At 37.6% G+C, this 12,902-nt stretch overlaps 1 protein-coding gene across 3 annotated transcripts; it reads left to right on the top strand.

Moving 5' to 3' along the window:
• The first annotated feature begins 4,589 nt into the window (after positions 1-4,589).
• On the top strand, positions 4,590-12,896 carry LOC102731131 (actin related protein 6). 3 transcript variants are annotated; one of them, XM_081810491.1, is made up of 6 exons: positions 4,590-4,746; positions 6,749-6,866; positions 7,280-7,361; positions 8,982-9,071; positions 10,353-10,488; positions 10,580-12,896. In XM_081810491.1, exons 1-6 carry the CDS (start codon positions 4,679-4,681, stop codon positions 10,638-10,640), a joined length of 555 nt encoding a protein of 184 aa, XP_081666617.1. In that variant the 5' UTR covers positions 4,590-4,678; the 3' UTR covers positions 10,641-12,896. The 3 variants fall into 3 exon arrangements, with proteins under 3 accessions (XP_081666617.1, XP_081666618.1, XP_081666616.1); XM_081810492.1 differs by having other exon boundaries at positions 4,591-4,746; positions 7,280-7,348; positions 8,948-9,071; positions 10,419-10,488; XM_081810490.1 differs by having other exon boundaries at positions 4,592-4,746; positions 7,280-7,348; positions 8,948-9,071.
• The last annotated feature ends 6 nt before the right edge of the window (positions 12,897-12,902 follow it).

Below are 12,902 nucleotides of genomic sequence, written 5' to 3'. Positions count from 1 at the left end.
ACATTTTTCTTAATTGTTATTTAATTACCAAAGTATAATTTCCAAAAAGTTAAAAACATGACTGTCATACAGGTATGTAATGAATGTGCACCAAAGATTTATCAATTCATATTAATGCAAAAGCCAACAAATAGGATATAGAGCTAGTTCACTCATTAATATGACTTAAATAAATCTGTTACACATGTTTATTATGTACTTATAGCAGAGTCATATTTTTAACTCTTTTAAAATTATATAAGCAGAATGAGATAAGGGTCCATGGAAAAAGACATCACTTCCTTCACATAAGAAAAGTCATTTTAGGGGACTCCTGGGTTAGCTCAGTTGGTTAAGCATCTGACTCATAATCTCAGCTCAGGTCTTGATCTCAGGGTCTTGAGTTCAAGCCCTGCACTGACCTCCACCTACTTGAAAGAAAGAAAGAAAGAAAGTCATTTTAGGCTCCCAGCCATCTTCTGAAAGAGTGTGAGAACAAATAGCCACTTCAGGTGAGGAGATAGCCTAACCATATTCAAAAGTGAAGACTGACTCTCTCTCAAATAAATAAATAAAATCTTAAACAAAACAAAAACAGGGGCGCCTGGATGGCTCAGTTGATTAAGTGTCTGATTCTTGATTTTGGCTCAGATCATGGTCTCAGGGCCGTGAGATAGAGCCCTGCATCAGTCTCCATGCTCAACTGGGAGTCTGCTTGAGATTCTCTCCCTCTCCCTCTGCCTGCACATGCTCTCTCTCTTTCTCTCAAATAAATAAATAAATAAAATCTTCAAAAAAAATTAAAAAAATAAAATAAAATGAAAAAGTGAAGATTGACCTGATTCATACACTTATCTTTACACAATTTAAGCTCCTTTGAGCACCTGGACACCAGACCAACTAGAGCCAGAGAATTGATGATGCTGACCCTTACTGCCCTTCCCACTTTGACCTGGAAATCTTAAAATAACTTTTTATAACCTTAAAATAACTTTTGCTCCAATTCAATGCAGTATTCCCCATTGCACAAGCCCCTTCATGGATATGTATGTACCCTTAGCTTACAAATTCACCAATTTTGTTATTCGGAGACACTGCTTTGGGAAAGAGCCCTGGGGTTCTCCTTCACTTGTAAGTAAAACGTTTGCTTTTCCTATTTTTTGGCTTGATTGTGTCATTTGGCTGAACACCCACCAAAAGGCAAACCCAGTTTCACATAACAATTACACATTGCCAAAATATACATGTGTATGAAAAGTGTTAAAAAGAAAACCATTAGCCCCAAATGAAGTCCTTTATGCTAGACCATGTCACAAAACCGATACTTAATAACTAACCTAATTAAAGTTTCAACCTCCCTCAGAAATATAGTCTTAACTGGTTGGTCAGGAGTTTTCTGACCAGCACCAGTGAGGTAATCTATCATAAGGGCCCTCTCCATTCCCCCAAAAGGAACATGAGGTAATCCACCAAATAAGACCCCATGCCCTTCCCCTTCAGGGAACTTGAGCTTTCCTGAAACAATCCTCTTTTTTCCTTTGCGAATAACTTCTTGCGCCACCGTTCTTCCTATAAAAACCTTCCATTTTTGGGACGCCTGGGTGGCTCAGTTGGTTAAGTGGCTGCCTTTGGCTTGGGTCATGGTCCCAGGGTCCTGGGATTGAGTCCCACATTGGGCTCCCTGCTGAGTGGGGAGCCTGCTTCTCCCTCTGCCTGCCACTCCCCCCTGCTTGTGCTCTCTCTCTCTCTCTCCCTCTCTGTTAAATAAATAAATAATCTTTAAAAAAAAAAAAAAAACTTCCATTTTTGTACAACTCCTCTCCTAGGAGTTCCCCTCTAGTTGCTAGATTAGATATTGCCTGGTTCATGAATCTTTCAAAAAAGCCAAAAAATTTTTTTAGGAAAGCCAATTAAATCTTCAAATTTACTCAATTGAATTGTATTTTAATAAAAGTAACACATGCTTGAGATTACTTGTGCTAAAATCTGGCAGGGAAGAGTGCATGGTGTGAAGGCGAATAGACTCAGAATTTTTACTGAATAGTCTTGTGCTGAAAGTTGGCTCATACTGGCTCATGAGAACCAATCACATGTATCTCTTCCCAACTCTGTGTTCAGAATTTGGTGACTTCAGGATAGCTGGAAATCAGCTATTGTGACAGTATTTATAACACATAAAGTGATAAGCCCTACAAATCAGGGCTTGCCCCCCCCCAAGATCTGGTTGTTGAACATTTACCAGCACACACTGTAAGATGTAAGATTGCAAATATATGGACATTTTATCTGATTTAGAAAAATACTTGCTGATAATTATGCTAGCAGTACAGAAGACCGATCAGAATGAGAAGAGAACGGAGGCAGAAAGGGCATTGAGAAGGCAGTGGCATTATTTCATGTGAGAGATAAGGCAGTATCAGGAGAGAGGAAAGGCCAAGGGCAGATCCCAGAGAGTAAGTCTGGAATTGGGGTTGAAGGTAATTGAGGTATTTAGCTTGGGGTTTGGAACACACCATTAATATAGATAAGTAATTAGGTGGAACAAACTGTTTTGGAGAAAAAATTCAGTTTTGGATTTGTTGCTATTAAAGTTATCTTAGGATACCTACGTAGAAACATTCAGGTTACAGTTGGGGGTGGAAATTCTGCTTTAGGATTTGTCATTATTTAATGGCAGCTGAAACCAACAACAAAAATGATCTTGATCAAGAAGCATGTAAATGTTGAGGAAAGCAAAAAGAGAAGCTTAAAGGAGAAAGGGCTGATAACCAGAAGGAAAGAGCATATTTTAAAAGACGAGAGCTGGACAGAAATGACGGCAGCTCTATGACATAAGTTTTATAAAACACTCTTTACATGTTCGTAGTAAGAGATCTTATCAATTTAAAAATAAATTAGAGAAAATACAATGACTAAAACTGGACATAATTAACTTTGGACATTCAATGACTTTTTAATACAAAGGATAGACACCAATGGAATAGAGTGCTTGACTTCAAGGAGTTTGCCATCTGTGCATGTTAAGAGACTGATTATATGTGGGCACCTGGCTGGCTCAGTTGGTGGAACGTGCAACTCTCGATCTAGGGGTTGTGAGTTCCAGCCTCACCTTGGGTGTAAAGATTACTTAAATAAAATCTTTAAAAAAAGAGAATGATTATATGACAACAAGATGACAATGATGATGATGATTACTACTACCAGGGACTTCACTTTTGTCATTTGCTATTCATAAAACAATTCTGCAAGGGAGTGTTATTAATATTACTCTATTTTACAGATGAGGAAACTAAGGCATAGAGAGATTAACTAGCCTGGCCACAGCATCTAGTAAGAGCCAGCATTTGGCCCAGGAGTTTGAATGCAATGACTGCACTATTAGTCACTATCTCTTTGATTTCAATACTAATCCATAAATTTAAAGATTAAGTTATTTAATATATGTATAAACGTCTTAGAAAGTTTACTCGCAGGTATTAAGCACTTTGTGTTAACCATTACCATCTTCATCTCGCAAGGTTACACAGCCAATTTGTGGTGGAGTCTGGATTCTGATAAAAAATTCATTTTCTTATCCATTATTATATATAGGAGTTAACCCGGGGCATTACAAGAACACATAGCAGCACCTAATTTTAAGAGTGAGAACAAAGTAGTGTGAGATGGCAAGAAACCTTTTTAGATAGGAATGATGGAGCAGTGTTATGAAGAACAAGTAGGCAGAGGAAGAATATGAATGAGTAGAAAAGCAAGGCAGTTGACGGAACAGCATGTTTGTAATTTAAGGGTGGCTGAACCCTACAGTCGAATGGGCATTGGCGGGAATGAGGCTGAAGAGACTTCATGTCCAATTCCATGTTGTTTATGGTTTTGCACTTTATTCCTTGGGAAATGTCACTGAACAATACTACTCGAAAACACACACACACACACAGGCACAAAGCTATAGATTCACCACGGAGATTAGAAGAAACTTTTTTTTTAAAGATTTTATTTATTTATTTATTTTTTAAAGATTTTATTTATTTGAGAGAGAGAGAGACAGAGATAGCCAGAGAGAGAGAGCAGGTGCGGGGAGGAGAGGGAGAAGCAGGCTCCCCGCTGAGCAGAGAGTCCGACATGGGGCTTGATGCCAGGACTGCGGGATCATGACCTGAGCCGAAGGCAGACGCTTAACTGACTGAGCCACCCAGGCGCCCCTTAAAGATTTTATTTTTGACAGAGAGAGACACAGCCAGAGAGGGAACACAAGCAGGGGGAGCGGGGGAGGGAGAAGCAGGCTTCCTGTGGAGTCAGGACCCCGATGTGGGCCTCGATCCCAGGACCCTGGGACCATGACCTGAGCCGAAGGCAGACGCTTAACGACTGAGCCACCCAGGCGCCCAGATTAGAAGAAACTTGTAGAAGCGAGTCAGTATGCGAAGTAGAGGACAAATACGCAATGCAGTGGGCGAAAACGCACTGAGCTGTTTCCACTCTTGTTGGATCTCTCCCCGACGTAAACCGTTTAGACTGAGAACTGCACAACCCCCTCACCCGCAGGCAGAGAGGGCGGTCTCTGGCTTCCGGCGTCCTCGGTTGCTAAGGGAGACCGGAAGCACCCTTACGCTCCGCCCCGCAAACCATAGAGTACTGGAAAAAGCGGGAGCGGAAGTGTCAGGAGGAGAAGGCGGCGGCCGGCCGTTTGGTTCACGTTAAAATGACGACCTTAGTGCTGGATAACGGAGCCTACAATGCCAAAATCGGTTACAGCCATGAAAATGTGTCGTAAGTGTTCTCTCGGTCCTTAGGACAAGACAGACGCCTAGTGGTTTCACAGACTACCCTTCATCTCAGGATCACAGTAAACTGCAAATGTCTCTATTTGGCCCCAACCTGCGCCAGAGGGATGCTTGGGTTGGAGCTGGCCGACTGTAATGCTTTGAACTGGTACTTTGGTGTTAATTTAGGCTACGCGGCGCCGGAAGTGGGACATACGTTTCCTTTCGTAACAGGAAATAGCTCAGGAAAATAGGCTTCTAGAGAAGCGGTTCCTGATGGAGGCGTACAGAGTTGATGAACCCTCAGGAATCGTGGACATTTATGTGTATATACATATTCTTGAGGGCGCAGTTAGGGCTTTCATCATATCCTCAATGGGTTCTGTGACCCCCAAAAAGTTAAAAACAGTTCTTACTGATTGGAGACGTTGAAGGCTTCGTGTCTAAGCCCTTCGTAGTGCTCATTGGCTGACCCGGTTGATAGAGTTGATTTAACAGAATTACTACAATGGCATTCATTAAATATATATGTTATATATGTATATAGAGAGAAGAAAAGATGCTTTTCTTCTGTAATGTTTACAGAGGATTCCCCCCTTCCTCCTTTCCTTTTTTTCTTTTTTAAAGAGGACAATCAAACCGCGTAGGAATGTAAATTGTTAGTCTTCTGGAAAATGTTTTGGCAATGTGTATCATTGTTTTTATCCTTTGACACAGTAATTCTGTTATCAGTCACCTAAGGAATAAGTTAGAAGTGTTTGATAAGAGTAAATACAGGATGCTCTATATTATAGGCATTGTGTATGGTAAAAAAAAAAAAATGGAATGCAAGCTGAATAATCAATAGAGATTTGACTAAAATTATAATATAACCATAAGATTGACTACAGTGCAGTTTTTAAAAATCACGTCCCCCTGCCGCCGGATGGCTCAGTGCATTGAGCATCAGACTCCTGATTTCGGTTCAGGTCATGATGTCAGAGTCTGGGATTGAGCCCGGTTGGGGTCGGCACTCAGAGGGGAGTTGGCTTGAGATTCTCTTTTCCCTCTGCCCCAACCCCTCCTCGCCCCTGCACTCTCTCACTCTCTCTCTCTCTAAAATAAATCTTTAAAGAAAAAATCGTGTCCTCAAAGAATATTTAAACATATAGAGAAAATGACAGCATAGTAAATGAAATAAGCAGATACAAAACATTTTTACGTTATCCCAGTATCCTTTCCCTTTCTCTCTCCTCTCTCTCTCTCTCCCTCCCTCCCTCCTGCCCTTCCTCCCTCCCTCCTCCCTCTCCCCCGCCTTCCCTCCACACACATGTACACATGTACGGTTGATGATGACTCTAGTTTGTCTTCCTAACCAGATTGTAAGCCTATGGTGGGCAGCAACCATATTTAAAACTACTACTTACTTCTGTAGCCTATAGTATCTGCTAATTGAAAATCTTTGGCATCCTAGAGACTTAGTTTTAATGGCAAGAATTTTGAACTTGTAAATCTTTTACCAGAGTGGTATTAAGATTTCCACATTAGAGGGGTGTCTGGGTGGCTCAGTCAGTTAAGCATCTGCCTTCAGCTCAGGTCATGATCCTGGGGTCCTGGGATCAAGCCCCACAGGGCTCCCTGCTGGGCGGAGAGTCTGCTTCTCCCTCTCCCTCTGTGTGCTTGCCCTCTCTCTCTCAAATAAATAATAAATCTTTTAAAAAAAAAATTCCACATTAAAGCCAGAAAGACCAGGAACTTTACCTAAGCTCTGACTGTCATCTGTGTGATAGCAGGATCAATACCCACCTGGAAGGATTTCTTAAGGATTACTTGAGAAAGATAAAGGGTCCAGTGTAGAGTCTAGTGCATATTAGAACTTAAAAAAAAAAAAAGACATTTTTTAATTATTCGAAGACAAAATGGGAAACACTGGTTGTGGATATTTTTTGTCACGGAGGGGGGTGGTTAAGTAATTGTATTTTTTGGAAGTGAGTATTTAGGGAATAATTATATTATTTCTTTGTTTATAGGGTAATTCCTAACTGTCAGTTCAGGTCAAAAACAGCACGTCTTAAAACTTTTACTGCTAACCAGATAGATGAAATAAAGGACCCTTCTGGACTCTTTTACATCCTTCCTTTTCAGAAGGTAATTCAGTTATATGTCATTTCTAGCAATGTAGACCTAAATGTAAAGACAGTTTTTAAATGTATAATTAGAATTTTGTATGTATGGAAATATTTTTAGATCTCTGAGAAAAAGTTATTTAAATTTTAAATAAGATCTTATTAAAACCAAAAACTGAAATTAAGTTGTCTTCTTAGCAATAAATGACCATGACTTAGTTACTGATTGTGGGTACTGAATTTTACTTCTTTATGTTAAAGCTAAATGAGATGAACACATTAAAAAAAAAAAAGTAAGTATGGAGTGGCATCTCCTTAAACAATGTTTGAGTAGTGAACGTAACCATAAAGAGAAATTAGTGGTTTAGACTCTGTTAATATGATTTTTAAAAACTATTCAAATATTTGTGATAATTTATACAAGAATTTTTTTAGGGCTACTTGGTGAATTGGGATGTTCAAAGACAAGTTTGGGATTACCTTTTTGGAAAAGAAATGTATCAGGTAACAAATTGGAGTATGTATTCAAATTTCTATTTCCATGTCTTATTCAAATGAAAAGTTACAGCAATAAGAATTAGTAACTCATGTTAATGCAAGAACCAACAGGATAGGATATAAAGCTAGTTTATGCCTTAATATGACTTAAATAAATCTGTTGCACATGTTCACTGTGTATTTATATCGGTCATATTTTTAACTTTTAAAAATTATATATACTGCCAAAATATACATATATATGAAAAGTAGTACATGCTTGAGATTACTTGTGCTAAAATCTGGTAGGGAAGAGTGCATGGTATGAAAGTGAATAGACTCAGAATTTCTACTGAATAGTCTTGTGCTGAAAGTTGGCTCACACTGGCTGATGAGAACCAATTACATGCGTTTCTTCCCAACTCTGTGTTCAGAGTTTGTTGACTTCAGGATAGCTGGAAATCAGCAATTGTGACAGTATTTATAACACAGAAAGTGGTAAGCCCTACAAATCAGAGCTTTCCCCCACCCGGAGATCTGGTTGTTGAACATTTACCAGCACACACTGTAAGGTGGGTTGAAGGGGGGGATGAGATTGCAAATGTATGGACATTGTTTCATAGGCAATGTCAAGTCGTGGAAGGGAAGACTTCTGTGGTGAGAGATACGTTTGGGGAGGATGATCAGATTTCTGACTTAGAAAAATACTTGCTGATAATTATGCTAGCAGTACAGAAGACAGAATGAGAAGAGAACGGAGGCAGAAAGGGCATTGAGAAGGCAGTGGCATTATTTCGTGTGAGAGATAAGGCAGTATCAGGAGAGAGGAAAGGCCAAGGGCAGATTCCAGAGAGTAAGTCTGGGATTGGAGTTGAAGGTAATTGAGGTGTCTAGCTTTAACTTTTGAATATGTTTCTAGTATACATTTAAGTCACTAATATACTGTTCTTAGTTTTGATTTTTTAAATATTAAATAAGTATAAATGAATAGAAGTGGAATTTGAGGTTAAGAGAGTTTGTGTGAAACTCAAGATTATTCACGTCTACTATTAGACCAATTCACTATCTCATTTTTATTTTCACAATAAAATATTTTTGTCCACATAGCTGAATTGTGAATATTATGTGAAAATTTTGTGCTTTTAATGTCTGTAGTATAACTTTAGGTATAGTGAATGAATATTCAGTTTTTAATGCTGCTTAAGAGTGTGGGAGAGAATTATGTAAACATTAAATATGCTAAAGCTTCTGGCCTTTTAACTTTGAAAACAAAACATCTAATGCTTGAAGTTATATTGTTCATTACGTTTGCATACTGATCTTCAAACAATCTGATAGTACCATTTTATTAATGCTATCATTAAGAGACTTAAAATTAAATAATAAAGTGATGAATTCTGTAATCAGACTTCTGGGTTCAAATCCTAGCTATGACCCTAACTAGTTACATGAACCGTGGTAACTTACTCAACTCTTTTGTACCTCAGTTTGCCAATTAAATGGGGTTAGTAATAAGACTTGTCTTCTAGGATTATTGTGAGGATTTAATAAGTTTGTTTATATATGTAAAACAAGTGTTTTACAACTACAAAATGATAAAACTTGTGGGATTTTTTTCTCTCATAGGTTGATTTTTTAGATACCAATATTATTATTACAGAACCATACTTTAACTTCACTTCAATTCAAGAATCAATGAATGAAATCCTATTTGAAGAATATCAGTTCCAAGCAGTCTTAAGAGTAAATGGTGAGTTAAAGTTTTGATTGCAGTTAATTAATGGGAATATGGATATGAATAGGGTAAAGAGAAACACTTAAAATTCAAGAATATTGGGTGACATTCTTTTAGATTTGAAGAAAATAAAACATGGAATTTAAAAATTAGATGGACTCTTAGAGATTATCTAATCAGACTTTTCTTCATCTTAATACTAGTACAGTATTTTCTCCCTAATGCAGTTACTAGCCACATATATATTTTTTTAAGTGATCTCTATGTGGGGCTCAAACTTACAACCCTGAGATCAAGAGTCACATGCTGTACCAGCTGAACCAGCTAGATGCCCCACTAGCCACATATTTTTAATTTCTAAAAGATTATTGTTTCTGAGGTAGTTACCTTTTCTGCCGCTGATGTGTTTGCTATCATTATTATTATTATTGATTGAAATAATGTTCATAGCTCAGCCTGCCACTATGTGGAAAAACAATCTGAAAATATCATCCAGAAGTAAGTTTATGAAAGACTAGAACTACATTACATGACTGTACAATGGAAGTATTCAAATATTTAGCTTGCATAATTTAAGTCCATATGAGTGATATTATACTACAATGGTTAAGAGCACAGTCTCTAGAACAGTGTTCTTCAAGGGTGATTTTGCTCCTTGGGGACATTGGCAATGTCTGGAGACATTTTTTGTTGTCACAACTGGGAGGGTGCTATTGGCATCTAGTGGGTAGAAGACAGATGCTGCAAAACATCTTAAAATGAACAGGAAAACCTCCAGCAACAAGGAATTACCTGGCCCAAAATGTCAGTAGTTTTGAGGTTGAGAAGCCTTGCTCCAGAATCACACTGCCCAGGTTTGAATCTTGGCTCTGTTGCTTTCTAATTGTATGACATTGGGTATATTATTTAACTTCTCTGTGCTTCAGTTTCTTCATCCATAAAATGGAATTGTTGTGAAGATTAAAACACAAATACTCGTGGAGTTTTTAGCATAGTGCCCAGCATGTAATAAATGCTCATAATTAAGTTATAGTGTTAAAATAATTAAGTCATGAATATTTACCTTTAAAAATTGATCACAAAATTTTTAAAATCACATTTACCACAAAAATGTGATGTTTTAGTTTAAATGCTCCAGAGAGTTTGTGACAATTATGAATATTATTTTAAATTAGCCTATAGAAATAAAGGAAAGTTTTTGTCTTTGTGCTTGCCTTAATTTGTTGCCATTCTTTATTGCTTTAAATTAAGTACACTTTTATTTAATGCAGTTTTTTTTTATCTTTTTCTAAATAGCTGGTGCTCTCAGTGCACATAGGTATTTTCGAGATAATCCTTCCGAATTATGCTGTATCATTGTAGATAGTGGATATTCCTTTACACATATAGTTCCTTACTGTAGAAGTAAAAAGAAAAAAGAAGCAATTATTCGGTGAGTTGTATTCAATTCTCATGTTTTTCTTAGGTTAAAACCAAATGAAAGGTATGATAAACTGAACCAAATTTGAATTCTCCCTTTTTAGGATAAATGTGGGAGGAAAACTCCTAACCAATCATCTAAAGGAGATCATCTCTTACAGGTAATACATAGCTTTGATTTGGGGGTGGGGGGGCAGGGTTTGGGTTGACTGCTGTTGATGAACTTTTTAGTAATTACAATTATTCTTTAACCATTAGTTGTAACTTCAGGCAACAATTCTATATTATTGCTTTAAAAACCACATCACATATATAAATGCAAATAAAGTTCAAATTGAAAAGCTTTCTAGTCAGGTGCCTGGCTGGCTCAGTCAGTGGAGCATGCAGCTCTTGATTTTGTGGGTTGTGAGTCCAAGCCGCAGTAGGTGTAGAGCTCATTAAAAAAAGAAAAAAACAAAAAACAAAAGCTTTCTAGCATATAAAATGCTAGTGTCCACCAAAATTTGGATATTTCCGAATTCTAGGGAGTTTAATATGTTTAATATTTTAAAATTATAGAAGTTATAAATATTATACGTTATAAAACAAATTAAAAATGCATTTAAGGAAATCAGGGTTTCAAAGGAAAATAAATCTCTACCTCCCCTTTCTGTCTCTCATGTCAATTCCATTCCACACAAAGTATGGTCTTTGCACTGTATTTATCTATTATATTTTTAGTCTCTATGAGCCTTAATAATATTGATATTTCTGTTTGTGAATTAAGCAATATTAGTTGACTATCCATCATTAAAAGATGAGGAATTAGTGTACTTAGCCACATCCCAATTCTTCTCCCTTTCCTAAATTTTGTTTATGCTATTATTTTAATTTTGTTTAAAAACTTAAGTGAGATTTTTTGTTTTATAAGTAGAATTCTTAAATCTCAATTTTTCACTACATTAACTTTGGCTGGTATGACCCCGTCAGTATCTCTTAGCTCCCCTCTATGTCATGTGAGAAAATAAGTGAATCTGCATTTCCTTCCACCTTTCCTTCCACGTTTTCCTTCTTTCTTCTGTCAGATGTACCATTATTTTTTGAACAGCTCTATTGAGATATAATACATATCCACAAATTCACGCATTTAAAGTGTACATTTTCAATGGGTTTTAGTGTACCCCCATTACCCCCAAGAGAGACCCACTCCCCTTATCCTTCCTACCCAGCTTTAGCACATTGTAAAAAACTTTTTATTTTGAAATAATTACAGACTCAGGAAGTTGTAGAATAGTACATAGAGCCTTGTGTAACCTGAGTAACATGTTATATAACTAATACAGTATCAAAATGATAAAATTGATGCTAGTATAATTGTTTCCAGTTTTCACCATTTTTTACATGCATTTGTGTGTATTTCTATGCAGCTTTATCCCATGTATAGATTCATGTAAACACCACCACAGTTAAGATGTAGAAGTATTCCATCACTCCAAAGGAACTCCTTTGTGCTACCCCTTTATATTTGCTTCCCCACCACGTCCCTCTCCCCTAGCAATCTCTAATTTATTTTCTACTTCTATAGTTTTGTTATTTCCAGAAACAGAATCCTATCATATGTAAGCTTTAGACAGTGACTTTTTTCATTAAACATAATGCTATACCATTTCTTCTTAATTATTGAGATAACATTTGCATATGATTTTTTACTGTAGTTAAGTCTTGCCTTGCTTATACATTAATTCTAAAAATGGAAGTCTCATAAATAGCATATACAGTGTTAAGGTTATATGAATGTTATTCATTGTAGAATCAAACAGAATTGGGCTCGGTTTTAAAAGGTTTAGATATTTAGTTCCTGTATCCCCATCAGATTAGAAGCAGCAAATTTGAAAGGCAGAGAAAGTTGAGACAGATGAGAATGTTAACCAAAACCCAGGCAGTCTGAGTCTAGAGCCTGTGCACTAAGTCATTCATTCTTCCATGCTGACTGAAAAAAATTCATGTATATTAAAAAGGGTAGGTGTTGAAGTTGAACTTGAAAAGAACAACCTGGCAAGAATACTTAGAAATAGTTTTGGGAGGGGCGCCTGGGTGGCAAGGTCGGTTAAGTGTGTCTGACTCTTGATTTTGGCTTAGGTCATGATCTCAGGGTCTTGAGATCAAGCCCTGTGTAGAGCCCTGTGGCGGGCTCTGCGCTGAGCATAAAGACTGCTTAAGATTCTCTGTCTCCCTCTCCCTTTGCCCTCCCCCCCCGCCCCCCACCGCTTACACACTCACACTCTCTCTCTCTAAAAGAATAAAAATAAGGGCGCCTGCGTGGCTCAGTTGGTTAAGCGACTGCCTTCGGCTCAGGTCATGATCCTGGAGTTCCGGGATCAAGTCCCACATCGGGCTCCCTGCTCAGCAGGGAGTCTGCTTCTCCCTCTGACCCTCCTCCTTCTCATG

The sequence above is a fragment of the Leptonychotes weddellii genome, unplaced genomic scaffold, assembly GCF_054177405.1.
Source record: "Leptonychotes weddellii isolate Sample4059 unplaced genomic scaffold, ASM5417740v2 HiC_scaffold_27, whole genome shotgun sequence".
Lineage (NCBI taxonomy): Eukaryota > Metazoa > Chordata > Mammalia > Carnivora > Phocidae > Leptonychotes > Leptonychotes weddellii.
This window is presented reverse-complemented; position numbering and strand designations above follow the sequence as displayed.

Coding starts and splice junctions, on each gene's coding strand:
- LOC102731131 (XM_081810490.1), top strand. CDS start 4,679: ATGACGACCTTAGTGCTGGATAACGGAGCCTACAATGCCAAAATCGGT. Junction 7,349..8,947: donor TTGGAAAAGAAATGTATCAG/GTAACAAATTGG, acceptor TTTCTCTCATAG/GTTGATTTTTTAGATACCAA. Junction 10,489..10,579: donor AAAAAAGAAGCAATTATTCG/GTGAGTTGTATT, acceptor CTCCCTTTTTAG/GATAAATGTGGGAGGAAAAC.